Genomic DNA, 18,763 nt, shown 5'->3' with positions numbered 1-18,763 from the left:
TGGTGAAAGTATGGAGGTGGTGTGTATGAAATTGATGGTTCTTGGGAATATTGATGTTGGAATGGTGGTGACTCTAAGTATGGTTCATATGGTTGTGGGTATGGTGGGTATGGATTAGGATCATATAGAGGTGATTGGTGGTAAGGGGCTTGTGAGTATGGTTGTTGAGGCCTATGTTGAGGGAAAGAATTGTATACATGTGGTGGTTGTGGTTGACAACCACAATTAGGGTCACCACATCCATTGGATTGGTAAGCATTAGGAGTTGGATTATACCCATAAGAAACCGGAGGAGGTTGTTGCCAAGAAGGTTGTCCATAAGCTTGGGACTCCTCCCATCTTTGATCTCCAAATCCTTGATGCATGTTGTCATTGTAGCTTTCATTCCCTACAACATAGTTAGAACAAAACTCATAGGCAAAGTGTTGAGAATTCATAGTGAAAAGGAAAAATAAAAAACAAAATCTAATAAGAAACAAAGAAAACAAACTCCTAAACCAAAACAAGCAAACAAACAAAAAGTAAACTATTCACAATATTAACATATATACAATAACCAATAACAAGCACACATTGCAATTCTCCGACAACGGTGCCAAAAATTTGATGAGAGCAAAACCATCGTTTAGGAATTTTCACACAAAATAATTCTGTTGATAGTATAGTTCCCAACCGACAAGTAATGCTCAAATCAAAGTTTAAATGTTTTGGTTGTCACAAGTCCAACCCAATAAAAGTAACCGAAGTATTTAAACCTCGAGTCGTCTCTCAAGGAATTGCAGTGAGGTATGCGTATTATTGGTTATGGTATCCAAGGGGTTGGGTTGGTAAAAAGAGGCAAGAAAATAAACCAAGCAATTAATGATAACAACTACTAAAAAGAGGCATTCATGGCAATAATTGAGAATCTAGACTTTCTATCCTAGTCATTAATTATCATACAATGATTAACAAGAATTTATCTTATTTAGTCAACTCCAACAATGGAAGAAAGTACAATGTTATCTTGACATGAGAGAAAGTCAAATAAGACTAGTTAATCTCAATCCAAAAGTCCTAATCAACTCACTAATTGAATTAGCAAGAGATTAGGGTCAATGAAAATAATATTAACTAACAACTCTAGATCACCGATCTAAATTGGGTATTAATGACTCAAGATTGCCTAATTTCTCTTTCCAAGTCAAGAATGCTAAAAAACTACTCTAATATCCAACCAGGCATTTTGTCAAATACTTGAAAGGCATAAAAGTAATGCATGTTAAATTGCAAGAAATATAAAGTCTACAACTACCCAATGTAAGAAATTAACAATAACAACTAAGGAAAGCACATCAAACATGAAATACCTCAAAATTGTATTAAAGAAAATGGGAATTGATAAGAGTTCATCAACATAAAAAGTAACCAAAATGAGAAATTAACAAGAAGAACTAAGAAAATCAAGACAATGGAACAAGAAATTATAAAGAAAACAAGATGGAAATAAGAAATTAAACCTAGATCTAAAAGAAATTAACCTAATCCTAACCTAATTCTAGAGAAAAGAGAAAGCTTCTCTCTCTAGAAACTAACTAAGGCATGCTTCCTACACTAACTAATTGCTTCCCCTTTGTCGAATCTTGAATTCTGCATGTAACAGTCTCTGGAATCAGTTGGATTTAGGCCTGGGAAACTCAGAAATCGCCCCCAACATTTTCACTTTAATGAGGTCACGTGATGGCTGTGACGCGTATGCATACAAAGTCTGGCTTTTTCTTCTCACGCGTACGCGTCATGTCACGCATACGCATCGCCTTCGACGATGCACCTCTTCACGCGTACGCGTCTGTCACGCGTGCGCGTCGCTCTGGATACTCCAAATCCCTGTTTTTCCATGAATTCTCTACTTTGTATGCTTTTCTCTTCACCTCTTCCATCCAATACTTGCCTTATGAATCTGAAATCACTCAACAAACATATTAAGGCATCGAATAGAATTAAGGTGAATTAAATTTAGCTATTTTAAGGCTTAAAAAGCATGTTTTTACACTTAAGCACAAATTTAGGGAGAATTACAAAATCATGCTATTTCATTGAATAAATGTGAGATAAGTTGATAAAATCCCATAAATTAAGTACAAGATAAACCACAAAATTGGGATTTATCACGGCTACTACTCCTCCTTGAGGATCCAATATAGTGCTTGATCTCTTCAATGTCACGCCCTTGTCTCTGTTGTTCTTCCCTTATAGTCCTTTGATCTTCTCTTATTTCATTGAGGATGGTGGAATTCTCTTGATGCTCCAACCTCAGTTGTTCCATATTAGTGTTCAATTCTCCGAGAAAATTATGCAATTGGTCCCAATAGCCTTGAGGAGGAAATTGCATCCCTTGAGGTATCCCAAGGATTTCTTGCTGAGGCGGCTGCACAGGCTCATGTGCATGCTCTCTAGTTTGCTCCATCCTCTTCTTAGTGATGGGCTTGTCCTCCTCAATGAAGATGTCTCCCTCTATGACAATTCCAGCTGAATTGCATAGGTGACAAATGAGGTGAGGGAAAGCTAACCTTGCTTTGGTGGAAGTCTTTTCCGCTATCTTGTACAATTTTTGAGGTATCACCTCATGTACTTCCACCTTACTCCCAATCATGATGCAATGAATCATGATGGCTCTGTAAATGGTCACTTCTGACCGATTGCTAGTAGGGATGATAGAACGTTGGATGAATTCCAACTATCCTCTAGCTACGGGCTTGCCTTGGGAATCCCTTTTTCACTGTGCTCCTGCCACACAGATGTCTGAGAGAACTTGATCCAGTCTCTGATCAAAGTTGACTCTTCTAGTGTAACGATGTGGGTCTCCTTGTATCAAAGGCAAGTTGAACGCCAACCTCTCACTTTCTGGACTAAAGTCCAAGATTCTCCCTCGGACCAAGGGACTCCAATTCTTGGGATTTTGGTTCACACTAATGTCATGGATTTTCGTGACCCATGCATTAGCATAGAACTCTTGCACCATTAAGATCCCAACCTCTTGGATGGGATTGGTTAGGACTTCCCAACCTCTTCTCCAGATCTCTCTTCGGATTTCTGGATACTCATTCTTCTTAAACCTAAAAGGGACCTCAGAGATCACCTTCTTCTCTGGCATTACTTCATAGAAGTGGTCTTGGAGGGCTTTGGTGATAAATCTCTCCATCTTCCAAGATTCGGAGGTGGCGGCTACGGCCTTTCCTTTCTTCTTTCTAGAGGGTTCTCCAACCTTGGGTGCCATAAGTGATAATGGAAAGCAAAAAGCAACGCTTTTCCCACACGAAACTTAAAAACTTTGCTCGTCCTCTAGCAAAAATAAATAAAAGAGAAGAATGAAGTAGAAGAAGAATAAAATGGATGGAGATGGAGGGAGAGAAGGAATTCGGCCAACGGGGCTTTGATGTATATGAAATGTGTGTATGAAGGGTTAGTAAGAGGGGGTATTAATAGGAGTGGGCTAGGTTAGGGTTCGATCATGGGTGGGATAAATGAGAGGAAAATTTTGATTTTGAAATGGGTGGGGTGGTGATGGTTTGGGGGAGTGATATGGATGTGATTGGGCTAGGTTTATAGGGAATAGTGTTTAGGGAAGTGTGAAAGTAAGAGGGAAGAAGTGTGGTAGGTAAAGATGCTGTGGGACCTACTGGTCGTAAGAAGCTAGGGCATTCAGAATCCTGCCCTCTGCATGGGCATTTGAATGCCCAGGGTCTGCCTCTGGCTGGCGTTCAACGCCAGCAAGACACTCTATCCAGAGTGTTCTGTTTTCATTGCTGAACCTTTCTGTCTCTGTTCTGACTGCTTCACATGATCATGAACCTAAAGAAATAACTAAAGAAAAACAAACTTAGAAAATTAGAGGAAATAGAAATAACTAAATAAGGTTGGGTTGCTGATGAGCGGATATTTTATACGCTTTTTGGCATCATTTTTATATAGTTTTTAGCATGTTTTATTTAGTTTTCATTAAGTTTTTATTGGTTTTAGTGTTAAATTCATATTTTTGGATTCTATTTTGAGTTTGTGTATTTTTGTGCAATTTCAGATAATTTCTGGCTGAAATTGAGGAGTTGGAGCAAAAGTCTGATTCAGAGACAGAGAAAGCACTACAGCTGCTGTCCGGATCTGACCTCCTTGCACTTGGAAGAGCTTTTCTGGAGCTACAGAAGTTCAAATCGAGCGTTCTCAATGGCTATGGAAAGTTGACTTCCAGAGCTTTTCAACAATGTTTGATAGTTTATACTTTGCTTTATATTAGAAGGCCCAAAAATGGCATCCAACGCCAGCTTTCTGCTCCCTTCTACACGTCCACCATCCAAGGAGCAGAGACCAGCGTCCAAACGCCCAAAGAGGACCCCCTAGCTAGCGTTCAACGCCCTAGAGGCCTCATAGCACGTGGATCTCATCAAAGATAAACCCAAACACCATATTTCATTTTTACCATTGTATTTTCTACCAGTATGAGTTTCTAAACCTCCTAGATTGAGGCAAGAAGCCCTGCCGAGTTCTATGAATTAATAAAAATATTTCTGTTTCTCTTCAATCCGTATTTGATTCAATTCTAAGATGTATATTTATTCTTCAACATGATAAATGGGATGATCAGTAATAATCAGCTCCGTTCTTCATACTAAGACCGCGTGCCTGACAACCACACGTGTCTACTTTGGGTTCGTGTGAATACGAGCCAGGAAAGCATTGAACCGTCTGCTTGATTATACATATCTCAGACGGCTAATCCATGACTTCATTGGGGACTTCTCGAGACAATAGTTCAGCCGATTTACGGGGAGATTAGGGTCTCTGTGGTAGAGGCTAGAACCCAAAGATGCAGCATTCTCTGATCCAGAAGATCCGACCTTGTCTGTGGCACTTTGAGTAGGATCATTAAAGATAATGGACTGTAAGAGCTTCATCCTCAATCAAACTGGATGCGCACTAACCCTGATGTTTAGATTTGGAGGAGATTGGCGACCGCGGTCGTACAGCGTTGATCACATACAGTCTGCCATTGAAGGAATCATTCACACTTGAAGAAGACAGTAATACCAGAGTTAATTCAGAAAGACGAAGCATCTACAAATCTTAACCAATCCTTTATTACTATTTACATTCCAATTTACAAAGTATTTTATACACTTTTCTTTATTCCTTTTATGCAATTAAAAATAACATACCAACATCTCCTACTCTATCCGCCTGACTAAGACCTGCAAGATAATCATAGCTTGCTTCAAACCACAATCCTCGTAGGATCAACCCTGACTCGCTCAGGTATTACTTAGACGACCCAGTGCACTTGCTGGTACAGTTGTACGAAGTGTGGAGATTCGTGCACCAAGTTTTTGGCGCCGTTGCCGGGGATTGTTCGAGTTTGTACAACTGACGAATTATCTTGTTCCCTAGATCAGGTTTTTTTTATTTTATTTGAGTCTTATATTTTTATTTTTTCTTATTTTCAAAAAAAATCAAAAACTTTTTCAAAAATATTTTTCTTTCTTTGTTTAATCTTTGTTCTTGGTTGAGTCTTTTTATTTTTGTTCTTGGTAATTTTCGATTTCTTTGAGTCTCTTTCTAAAAATTTTTCAAAAATATTTTCTTTGGTTAAATCTTGTGTCAATCTTTAAGTTTGGTGTCTTCTTTTGTTTTTCTTTTACAATTTTCGAAAATTTTGTGTTTGGTTTTCAAAAATTTTGAGTTTGGTGTCTTTTGCATGTTCTTGTATTCTTTGAATTTTTTTGAGTCTTGTTCTTGGTGTTCTTCTCAATCTTCAAAGTGTTCTTGTGTTTTCCTTTTGTTTTGATCTTAAAATTTTTAAGTTTTGTGTCCCTTTGTATTTTTCTCTAAATTTTCAAAAACTATGAGTCCTTAGATCTAAAAATTTTAAGTTTTGTCTTTTACTTTTTTTCCTCTTTCCTCATTAAATTCAAAAAATCAAAAAATATCTTTTTATCTTTTAATTGATTTTTCGAAAATTTTGATTAAAAATTCAGATTTTAATTTCAAAATTTTTATCTTATCTTAGTAAAACTAATTTAATTACTCTTATTAATTAACTTAACTCCACATATTAATAAAACTAATTTAATTGCTCTTAAAATATTAGTTTATAAAAATAAGGAGTTCAAAATAAAATAAATCACAATTTATTTATATAATTATTTGAAATTATTTTTATTGGTAGTGTTTAATTTGTATAATTATTTAAATAATATAGAAAATTGTTATTTCATAAACAATTGTTGTAATGGTTGTAAAACCGTTCTTTAAAATAGTCAAAGAGAACGGTTTTATTTTGTTACTATATCATAATGAAAAATTAAACTTCAACAACAACACTGTAAAAATCGTTGGTTAAGACTATCTAATAGAACGGTTTTAAAGTGTAGCATTTTGGCAACGGTTTTTATGCGTTTCTTTTGTACAATTATTTAAACAACAATAAAAAACCGTTGCTTAAATACAAATCATGGTAACGGTTATAAAACCGTTCTTTAAAGTAGTCAAAGAGAACGGTTTTAATTTGTTGCTATAAAATAATAAAAATTTGAATTCAACAGTAACACTATAAAAAACCGTTGCCTAAACCTATCTAAGAGAACGTTTTAAGGCGTTACAAAATTTAGCATTGCTAAAGGCCATATTTGTTGTAGTGGAGAGTTGAGGGAAGACAGAAAAGATAAAGACAAGTTGGTAATTCCTGGAATTATTTTGAATGAGTGGATTAATAATCATTCAAAACAAAATCAGGTAAAAACAGTAACATATCAACCAATTTATGAAAAAATTGAAGGGAGAGCGGATTGTTTGAGATGTGCTTATATTAATTATGAAGCTGACTCTGAAAATACAGTTACGTGGATTATAAAGGTAACTTTAATGGGCTGGAAAGGAGGGGCAAAAAGAATAAGAAAAAGAAGATTTTTTGTAGGCTTGGTGCTAGGCCCAACAATTCAAGGATGTCCACAAAAAGGATGGAAGGATCGTTGGGCCTGATTTTCTCAATCAATCAGTTCGGTAATATTGGGTTGGGTCTAGAATCCGGGTCAGGCTTGATAAAATGGAGCATGGTTTCCACAATAGGGATGGGCATGTTGGGGAAGGGTCTACGGCAAGAGTGTAGGAAGCTACATTTGCGACACTTGTGCTAGAGACGGGTGCAGAGGTGACCGAGGGAGATCGAATCGGTGTTGAAGGAGGAAAGCTAAAGGCTGGCCACAGCAAAGGAGGCTCAATGTGGCAAGGGAGATGCTCAATCCTGACATCCCCTATGTTGGGTCAGTAGATCGAGGAGGAGTTGGTGGTGGAGAATCTAGCCACTACTCTCCCGGCAGTGACATTGAATGGAGGGACAGGTGGGTTGGGTATGTATGTTGATGATGATGGTGCAGAAAATGTTGATAAAGGAACGGGTGATAGGGATGACATTGTGAATGATAGTGGCATGGGTTCTTGAACAAAGGGAGAGGGAGAGCTGTCGGAACACGATGAAGAAGTAGCTGGGAAGAGGATTGTTGATGATGGTGGTTTGGACAAGAATGAAGGAAGTAACAGAAATAGAGATAGTATTTTGGAGGAGCAGATGCTTGAAAATAGGAAAACTTGAGACATCGCATTGGAATCAGATGCAATTTTATACAATGAAAAAGATGATATCATGGCTATCCTCCAAGTACATAATGAAAAAATTGCTCAGAAAAGAAGATTGGCAAAATAGAAAGAGAAAGCATGACGTTGCAGACCCAAAAATAAAAAAAATGGTATGTAATAATTTATTAAAATAATTTTGTTCTTGGAATGCTAAGGGTTAAAGGGTGATAAAAAATTGAACAGGGTCAAAAACTTTAAGAAAAAATTTAAATTGAATATGTTAGGCTTGTTTGAGACTAAGAGGCAAGTAGTGACGAAATTTGATGTAATAAGAATTTGGGGGAGTGATGCTGCGGGATGGAAATATGTTGGGTTGGAGGGTGTTTCCAGTGGTTTGCTGTTAATTTGGGATGAAATAATGTTTAAAATGAGTCGCTATCATAAAGGGGAACATTGGTTGTGTGTTGAAAGGGTCTTATTAAAAATAATTTTAATTGTGTGTTCTATGGTGTATGGAGCTTATACTAGAGAAGAGAAATTTACCACGAGAAATTAAGTTATATTGCAGGGTTATATCAGTATCCATGGGAGACTTCAATGAGAATGTGCAGGTGGAGGGTAAAGGATGTTGTCAGATTAATAGCGACTGTGGTCGATTCTAAGAATTGGATACAAGAAGATATGCAATTAGTAGACTTCCGCTTAGCGATAGAAAATTTACATAGTTCGGAGGTTAATCTTGCAGTCGAATTGATAGAGTTTTATTAAGTTTGGAATTGTTGGAGATATTTCCATGAATACAAAATTAAGAGTACAAAATTAGCAATACATTATAAGAAGGAGGAGCCCAAAAAATATTTGATGAGCTTGGTTATGATTATTTCTTTTACTTTTTTTGTTTTTTTGTTTTTTTTTTTTTACTTTTCTGGTTGCATGTTGTTGTTCTTGCTTTATTTATTGTTGAACTCTTTTGTTAAAAAAATAAATAAATAAAGTATTATTAAGAGAGGATATACTTTTTGTTACCCTCTTTTAATTTGACAGATCAAACTGAAAATCACGACGAAGTATTCTAATTTTGTAAAGCAGTAACTTCGAAGAGTTTCATTTGGAAATGAAGAAAGTGGTCCTCATGTTAAAGTTGGTGGAGACATGACCGTCTTGAAAAGAAAGGTAGCTTTTACAGATGTACTCAGAGACAATAAATTAGGATGACATGGATGCTCTTGCTTTACAGGTCTCAAATCTTTATCGCACATGACTATTTTCCAATGTTGACTTTTATAACTTTATCTAAGGGTAAGTTTGGCTAAACTTCTTAAATAAGTTCTTTTGAAAAAAAAGCTTAAAATATAAGGACTTTTATTAATATTAACTTTTAAATAAGTTATTTTGAGTTTGGAAAGTTATTATAGAAGTCTTTGTTTTAAAATTGTGCATTAAATAAGAGTGATAAAATAGCTTTTGAAAATAGGAGAAGTCACGTTTTTTAACTTCTTCAAAAGCTCTTAAATAACTTTTTAAAAAATTAAAAGTTTATCTAAAAAATTGTACCAAACACATTAATGTAACTTTCTATAAGTCAAAAGTTAAAAAAAGTAACTTTTTGGTGTTTCCCAAAGGGACCCTAAGTTAGTTTGAGTAGGTATCTTTTTTCTCTCATTTATTTAACTTGAATTTTGTTTAGGATAATAGCAATTTACCTCCATGACATCTTCTCCATACCATGTGTACTCTAATTTTAACTAAGAAATTTGTTCCTAAAAGATAATCGTGCTACATACTAATCAAGAGCAAATAAAATTCGTAGTCCTTAAGCATTACAAATATTGTTAGATTTTAAATTGCCAAAGCAGATATGAATGTTGCAATTTTAGAATGATGATCGTATTGCTATGCTTTTTGATGTTGTAAAGATCCTAAAATAGAATGAGAATGATATACAATTGTTATATTTTATATTGACTTCTTTGTATATAATTTTATGTTTTGGAGCGTCAATGCCTACCATGTAATTCTCTATTTACTTGAGAAATTTAGTCTTGATCATTTTATATATATATTCTGTTAATATTTTTAATGTATTTTGTAAAATACTTTAGCTACAATTAGAGAAAGTTAATCGCGTATTTTGTTAAATAGTTTATAGGCAAATTGCTGCTAGTATCTCTCATTATGTTAATTTTGGATGTTAAAAATAAATAATATTATCATGTATTTTAAAAATAGAATCATCCATTTATTAGTCAATGTTAAATTTGAATCATGCAAATGGATTTTTAAAAAAAAAAAAATCAATTGGATATTTGCCATACATTAGATTAAGTAACATTTTTTATTTAACTCTGTCGTAATTGCTATCATGGGAGACAATAAATCAAATATTTTATTATTTTATTTAAATTTAATTTTAGTGCTAGAAAACATGCTACAATACAAGATAAGATATAGTTATGGATATATTAGTAATGAATATTTAAAAGAAACATATTAAGTGATTAATTTTTTTTCATGTGTTTTGTATTTTGATTAATATAATTATTTTTCTACTTTTCTACTAAAATATTAACCTCTTTTAAAATGACACACAATATATTAGGTTACTATAATAGTATTTATTTTTTATAAAGATATATCTACTTAATTATTTATGATTAGGATTTTACAAGATAATCTTAATTATTCAAATTATACTTATAAATTATAATATAATATTCAAATACATATTACGATATATATTATATATACTAAATATTAAGTTGAGATAATTATATAAATTAAAAAAATAATCTAAATATTGAATAAATATAGTTTATTAATGTATAAAGAAAAACAATCTCAATAGTTGATTTTACCTTTATATAATAACAAATTCATTTATTTATTTAATCTTTTTTATTAGTTAAAATAAGCTCTAAAAATTATCATTTGAAAAAATTTTTAAAAAGATATAAATTAATATTAACCATTCCAAATTTTATATACTCATTTTTTGTAATTAGATTAAATATCGATATAACAAAAAAGAATAACCAACAACGTGCGAGAAACTTTGTTATTCATATATGTACTCATTCTGTATATGGATTAAAAAACCAAAGAATAAACTAAATTTATGAAGTAGTCTGCACAAAGTGCAGAAAACACATTAGGAAAATAATTTTCGTAGTTAATTTTACATTTAAATAATAGTAAATTTATGGGTTAAGTATGATTTTAGTCCTTAAGATAGGAGTTGAAAATTGTTTTCGTCCCCAATCTTTTTTGCTTATAAAATCGTCCCTAAAGTTTAACTTAGTTTTAAAATCGTCTTTTTTACTAAAGTTTTAATTTTTATTCCAAAAATACTCCTAACTAAAAAAAAAAAACAGGTTAAGGGGAAGGGGAAAGGGTATCACGCTGGGGGAGGGGGGTTGGTTCAAGGAAGAAGAGGGGGAAGGGAAAGGGAAGGGCCACCGCCACTGTTCCTCGTCATTCGGTCCTTGTCGCTGGATCTCACCGCGAGGGTGGACGTCGCGTGCCGCTCGCCGTTTCTGCTCCTCCTCCTCGCCCTTGCCCTCGCCCTCGTCTCGCCGCACCTCGACCTCGCAGCGCCGAGACTTGCACCCTTGCCTTGCTGCGTCGCATCTGGCCCGCGCCCTTGTGTTCCTCGTCGTCGTCGAAGAGGTGGTGGTGGTCGTCGTGTTCATCGCGTCCTCCAGCAGTGTCTCTTCCTCTGGGTGGTGGTCATGTGCGAAATTTGCAACAAGGGTTTCCAGAGGAATTTTTGGTAATTATATTTATAGATTTTTAGTTCTTGTAATTGAAGATGAATTTGGAAATTTCTGAATATTGTAATTGCATCTAAATTTTGTTAATAAAAGAGGAAGAATTTTAGTTCTGAATTTTGTTAATAGTTCTGAGTTTTAACAATGATGATGATGATGGTTTTCTTATTTTTCTGAGTTCTGAGTTATGAGTTATGAGTTTTTATGATGATGATGACGATGATGATGATGATGATTTTCTGATGTTGTTCTTCTGATTCCATTATCCATTGTTGTTGTTCTTCTGCTTCTGGTTGTTGTTATTTCATTGGTGTTGCTTCGGCTTCTGCTTCAACTTCATCTTCTGGTTCTGCATCTAGTTGATTTTGGAAAAGAAATGGAAAGGATATTTTCGTTCGAAGGATAATTTTAAAATTAAGTTAAACTTTAGGGACGATTTTGTAAGTAAAAAAAGTTTGAGGACGAAAAAAATTTTCAACCCTTACCTTAAGGACCAAAATCATACTTAACCCTAAATTTATCTATTTATTTTTTTATAAATTTAGTTAAAATGTTCTTCAAACATTTACCAATTGAAAAAAGAATTTCTTAAAAATATACAAATTAGTATAAACTAACATATTAAAAAAGATGCCAATGAGTTATAGCTCAAATGACATAGTCTCCCCATACTCATTTAAGATGTTACGGGTTCGAATCTCCTATCTTTGGTAAAAAAAAAAAAAATTAAAAAAGATTAACTACGCCAATTTATATATAGATTTTTTAATCAGATTAAATATTAATATAACAAAAGAAATTAATCACTTAATTTATTTGTATACTAAATAAATATATATTGATCTTTTAATACACAAATTATACATAAATATAATAAGATAAATTAAGTACATGACCTGCAAAAACAAAGGAGTTTTAATTTGAAATTGCATATATGCAAAACATGAGACAATGTAACTAATGTGTATATATCTGCTGAAAGTTTAGTTGTTCTTCATAGTGGCATATTAGATAAGAGAAGGGTTGCTGAAATACTGTATACGATAATTTTGCACTTCAAGCATTCGAAAGTAGCACTGTGATAGTTGGTGTATATGATAATTTTGCACTTCAAGCATTCGAAAGTAGCACTGTGATAATTGGTGATATACTTACCCCGTTACGGAAACAGGAAATATTGTGATTTAATTAATATAGTTCGTTATGTGTCAATTATACTATCTAAAAATTTTATAATATACTTATTAGGATTTTACTGTACACTTCAGCTCGATTGGTGGGGTATTAAATGACACACATCAATGCAACTTTTATATTTGTTATTTGATTATTTAATAGCACATTTATCATTCACCAAGTTAGTTAGATTCAAATCTAAATATATAAATGAATGTCACATAGTTAATAATCGTTGCCCGTGTGATTACAATAAAATTATTTGTATTAATTATTTAATAATTGTTTTATGCATAACAATAACATAGTGTTCCCAATTTTATTTAAATACACATACATAATAGCCTTTTCACGTATAAGTGGAATCTACTAATATAATCTACTAATATGAGTTAAAAAAAAAAAAAAAAGGATTATTTAGGCTATTGAAAGTAGGGAATAGAACAGTATTTTACCCTATACTATCGATTTGTATGCATAAAAAAATTTTCAAAGTAAAAATAACAACTATTAGTATCAATGAGTATGTCCCAACTAATTTTTATATTTGATCAACACGCGGGTCTTACCCTAGGTAATTAAGGTGAAACACCTATGGTTTGCAATGATGTAAATAATGTGAAAGAGTGGAAGTTCATAATTTCAAGCTAACAATTTTAAGCAGCATGATCTTGCCAGCTATTTACAAACGCCCCTTATTATTCTTTGTTTCATGATTATTCAGCATCATTTGATTAATCAATCAAATGCCTTTAGATTTCAGCATTATACTCAAAAGTGTAGCTCTATGTTAATATGATAACCATAAATCCATAATCTTCTTTGTCAACTATAAGTTCGGCTTAAAGTCGGTCAAACTTAATACTAGAGTGTCAAGATTCAAGAATCCACACAAAAGGAAAATAACGAGAAAGAAAGGTTGCTGCTTATAGCAGGAGAAATACAATTCACTACCTTACCTTCCTTTAAAGTCATTTTGTTCACCACTTTCCAGTCTTTTTCCACCATGTGAATCTGAACAAATTTTATTCAACAAGATAATTAGTTCCAAATTTCAGGAAAATACTATTTCTAAGTGAGTGAAATTGGCACAAGAATCATCAAGGACACTTATTTTAATTCTATATTACCAACTTTATGCGCACATAAAAACAGATGCAACAATCAGTACGGGTGAAGAAGATATAACAATTAGTAGAGAGGAATTTGAAGATATTAGAACCAACATGATGTTTTGATACGTGTTTCAAATGTTCGTGAAGAGATCAAGTATTATTTAAAAATTATTTTATATTTTTAGAATGTTCAATTTATTTTGATTTTGTTTATTTATTTAGTTACTAAATTGAGTTTTATGTTATGGGTTTAGAATTTTCTTTATTTTAATCAAATAAGAGGTTATAAATACCTCATAAAGTATTATAGTTATCATTTACTGATTAGAGGTGTGAAAATCTCTCTTTAGTTTCGTAATAAAACTATGATGTGAACAAGTGAGTGAACGAGTCTCTCTATTATTGCATCAAAAAATTGGATAAAAGATTGAAGAGTCCCTTCGATTCAATTCCCAAACTATGGTGTGGACAAATTAGGTTAAGGAGTCTTTTTTGTTGCGTCAAGAAATTGAGTAGAAAGTAGAGTGATTCTTTGTGTATTCAATTTCAATTTATCTCTTTTGTTTCTATTTCAATTTCAATATATCTTTTTACTCAATTTAAATTCTTATCTTTTTGTTTATCCTCTTCTTCCTTATCATATGGTATCAAATTTCAGGTATTAGATTAATCCTCATCAATCTATATTTGTTCTCCTTGTAAAAAAAGAAAACCAAAAAAATTCATTGTCTCCCATGTGCTTCTTTATGTTCTTGTCATCTTTGTCTTCCTTTGTGTTTTATTATTATTTTTGTTGATCTTGTTGATTTCATTATTTAAAAAAATAAAAAAGCATACAATGCAAAGAGAAAAAAAAGGCAAACAAAAAGAAAGTTAAAAAAATTACCTTTTTTATATTTGTTCTTTTCATGCACTATGTTCTTAACTGCAAAATTCAAAGACGAATCTTTTTGAAGAGAAAAAAAATAATACGTACTTTAAATATTCGTGATACGAAGAGATCAAGTATTATTTTTTAGAAATTATTTAATATTTTTAGAATGTTCAATTTAGTTTGATTTATTTTGATTTTATTTATTTAGTTACTAAATTAGACTTTATACTATGAGCTTAGGATTTTTTAATTTTAACCTCGTAAGAGATTATAAATACCTCAAAATATTGTAGTTGTCGTTGTTCCTACATCTGAATCCTTATCTTTTTCTTGTCTGTCTTTTCTTCTCTGATTTTTCTACTGCACTGAGTCCAACCACAACAACTTTTGAAACAGCAACTTTTGAAGTCACATTTAATTCACCGACATTTGCATCTGTATTATTCTGTTCAGATGGTGTGCACTCTTCTTTTGTAGTTGTTCTTTCGTCCAAATCCATATCTTTTCTCTTCCTTCTCTTCTTTTTCTCAGATTTTACAGGTTCACCCATCTCATTCATATAAACAGCTTTCGGAGTCACATTTGATTCCTTGATATTTGCTTCAGTGTTATTATTCTGTTCAGATGGTGTGCATTCTTCCAACTGCATTGGCTTAGGATCATCTTGTAATACTTCTCTTCTTCCTTCAGCTCTATCAGTCAGACCAACCTCACTTTCATTGCACTGGTCAAGAACAATATTCAAATTATCTTCATTCAACTGCTTGGGTTCCTTTGGCTCCTTTGCACCCGAAGGTTGTAATTTTGTTTCAACATCAGAACAGTTGTGTTTTTCTGACTTCTTTACTTTAGATGGAATGCCTTCTAAGGATGCATCAGTTCCAATCTCCATTTTTTCAAGCGTAGGTTTGCTCATGCTGTTATCTAGCAAGGATAAAAAAAAATAATAAAGCATCAGTAGATTTAACATTTATTTATTTATTTATTTCAATTATTGGATTTTTTTTTATTAAAAGTAAAAGAGAAATTCAATAAGATGAGAAGGATAATACAAATTGGGGATAAAGGTTCCTCTATACAAAATCAAAACAAAGAGGGAAAGTCCTCCATAAAGCATAGCCTTCCAATCTCGCAGCATAACTTTTTAATTATTACGTACATATCAAATTCATATTAATATGACCGAGGTTTACCACCCAAGAAGACAAGTATAATATGTCTACTTTCAAGTTTCAACCGTTCCTTGAGTAGTATATTACCTTTAGAGACTATACCATCTTCATAAATTTCCTCTTCAACACCCCCTCGAATGTTGGAAGGATATGCTTCTGCATCTTTCCTGAATGAAGTCAAACGTGTCTCATGAGAATTTGATGATCTCTTCTTCCCTTTCTTCTCCATAATATCAGCATCATGAATCAAAGATCTCTTACTTTTCTTCTTCTTATTTGTAGCACGTAAAGGTTCAGTAGCCTCTTTCATTGACTCAGTACCAATGCCAATTGTCGTGTTATTATCATTGAATTCATTGTGCTGATGCTCCTTTAGAACTTCACTTTCAATGATTACTTCTTTAGTTGCATTTAATGAAGGGTCTGCCATAACCTCAATCTCCCTTTGAACAGTATCATTACCTGGCCTAAAAACAGAAGCATCATATTCCACAGTATCATCTTCTTTCCTTGTACTCATCTGTTTTTCCTTTGCACTAGACACAGATTTTGACATTTCATCTTCGCAAACGATGTTATCATCCTTAACAGCTTTATCAGATGCATTCACAAAATCATGTTCTTCTGTCTCATCATTGATCAAACCAGTCAAGGCATTATCTGAATTTCCAAGAAGTACCAGCTGGTTATGAGAATCAGAAGAACAATCATTTTGACCACGATTGCTCAATGGAGAAACATCCACACTAAGAAACCAGCTCTTGAAACCATAGAAGGCACTTTTTACAAACATGGAATCAGATAGGTGATAAAAGTACCCTTTGCGCTTTACCTGCAAATTAGCAAAATAATGTTATAATGAATAGGAATACGACCATGGCTTGGATAGCAAAAGAGAGTCAACAAGATCACCAGATATTTGAGCTGGAAGTGTGTCCTCATGACAAGACCATCAATGGGGCAGTAGCCAAAAGCTTCCCACGATAATTAAGATACGCCGTGCTGTTGTGGTAACTAAAGCTTCTATGGTTGGGCTTCTCAACCGTGAGCAATATGCCCAAGGACACATTTATTGCCCCAATCGGGAAAATAACCAAACTCGCCTCTTTAACCTTAACCGACTGCAAGGTAACGATAGGGTCCTTCTGCTTGAAGACAGTGAAGATCAAGATCACCAGGATCACCACCAACAAAATCACAATAGCAGCAGTGACACCGCAGCATATCTTAATCCTTTTTGGAACACCTCATGCAGCACGCCATGGCTACTCTCAAAATTGGGCGATACAGAATTTCCCAAAACTATTCAATGTGCATAATCCATGGAACAATAAAACCAAAACATGCATTGTACTTATAGGAACAGTTGTACTCTAAATATATATAATTAGGTCTTATAGCATTCTCTCTCTTTTTTTTTTTTTTTTGGTATTTGAAGATTAAAACAATGAACGAGACGGCTGATTGTTCTTTTTTTTTTGCAGTTCCAAACTTCTAGACGCACTTATTTTAGTTCGTTTCCTACACACAAAAACAAAAAGACAAAGCAAGCATCTTTGGGGACACACAACCTAGAAAACGAAGCTTGCTATTTTCTGAAACATTGAGGGTGCTAATGCAGAACGTCGTAGCAGCTGCACAAAGTCATAAACATTCAGAACACTGTACTGGAGAGGGAAAACAAAGTCTGCATTTGAAAAATAAAAAATCTCTGAAGAATGAAGAAAGAGAAAGTAAAAGTGTGAAAGGAAGACCTTTGAGGTCGGAGACGGTATCGTGATCGGAGACGAGGACGGCCAAGTGAGTGTCGAGGTTGGTGTCGATGAAGACGACGTCTTTGTTTTCAGAGAGGAGTTTAGGGTTGGACTCCGAGTCACGAATCGGAGGGTCCATTATTGAGTCGCTCGGCGGAGCTGGTTGAGTGGTGAAGGGGAAGCAATGGAAGAGAGCGCGCAGAATCCCTGATATGCTGGCATGTGAGGTAAGAATGCTACGTGTCTTTGTATTTTCCTTACTCTTTCTCACAAGTATTTATGGCGGGGATGGTTCAGCTTGGCTCAAATCGAGAAAACATAAGAACCGGAATCATAATTATCAAAAGGGAAAATTCGAGGAGCCAATAGAATATTTGTACAGTGTGTATAATAAAAATTTAGGGAGTATTAGAGATATAATTATTAGTGTTAGTTTTTTTTATTAGCTGAAGTTTTTGGGATAAGTGGTATCATGACATGGTATTAAAGCTTTAGATCCGAAATATCAAGAGTTTGATCCTTGATGAATCCAAAAATTAGGATGTTCATTTTGTAATTCATATAACTCATAGTCCATTGTACACATTGTACAAGTAAGTCATTGTCTCCCTATCGGAACTCTTTATTTACTGAAATAAATAATTTTAAAAATTATTACGAAAATACGTTATCTTATCTTATTTATATTGTGTAAACGAGATATATGAATTTTTTTCAATTTTTATATATCTCGTTTACAGTGTAAACTAGATATATGTATTTGTAACTTATTTATCTCAAATTTTATTATTTATATATACAAAAAATTTTTAAAATAATTTTTAAATTAATATTTTTTATGTATTAACTAACTTAAAATAAAGAAACTCATTAAGGTTGGCAATACATACTCTACCCACGGGTACCCAATCTACTGTGGGTAGGGTAGAAATCGATCCGAGTATTTAAAGTATTTATTAATATGTATGAAATACGGAATGATTGAATTTTATATTTACTTTAAAAAAAATTTATATTTCTGTGGGTAGAATAAGGTAAGGTAGGGTTTAAAACTTTAGAGTACGGGTAAGATTAGGGTTGAGAGATTCTCAACCCGCGACGGATAAGGTAGGGTAGAGTTTTAATAAAATTTACCCATTGTCAGTCCTAGAACTCATATTTGATTTTTGACCATGCAAAATATTAATTTAATCTAATTTATTTTAATTTATACATATTATATTTAACTATCATTCTTTAATAACGAAGAAAAAAAATCATCCAGTCTTGTTTGAAGAAATACGAAAATTTTTGTTTATTATAA

General features: G+C 33.3%; 1 protein-coding gene across 2 annotated transcripts; it reads right to left on the bottom strand.

Annotated features, from left to right (window-relative positions):
* Positions 1-13,326: 13,326 nt before the first annotated feature.
* LOC112766778 (uncharacterized) lies at positions 13,327-17,741 on the bottom strand. Of its 2 annotated transcripts, XM_025812670.3 has the most exons (5): positions 17,461-17,741; positions 16,619-17,340; positions 15,794-16,538; positions 14,813-15,458; positions 13,327-13,559 (listed from the first exon to the last, which is right to left on the bottom strand). In XM_025812670.3, the coding sequence occupies exons 2-4, from the start codon at positions 16,646-16,648 to the stop codon at positions 14,854-14,856; spliced, it is 1,380 nt and encodes a 459-aa protein (XP_025668455.1). In that variant the 5' UTR covers positions 16,649-17,340; positions 17,461-17,741; the 3' UTR covers positions 13,327-13,559; positions 14,813-14,853. The 2 variants fall into 2 exon arrangements, with proteins under 2 accessions (XP_025668455.1, XP_025668456.1); XM_025812671.3 differs by having other exon boundaries at positions 16,619-17,734.
* Between the last annotated feature and the right edge of the window lie 1,022 nt (positions 17,742-18,763).

Source organism: Arachis hypogaea, chromosome 17 (assembly GCF_003086295.3).
Source record: "Arachis hypogaea cultivar Tifrunner chromosome 17, arahy.Tifrunner.gnm2.J5K5, whole genome shotgun sequence".
NCBI classification, from domain to species: Eukaryota; Viridiplantae; Streptophyta; class Magnoliopsida; order Fabales; family Fabaceae; genus Arachis; species Arachis hypogaea.
Note: the sequence above shows the minus strand (reverse complement) of the source record. Positions and strands in the feature narration are given on the sequence as shown.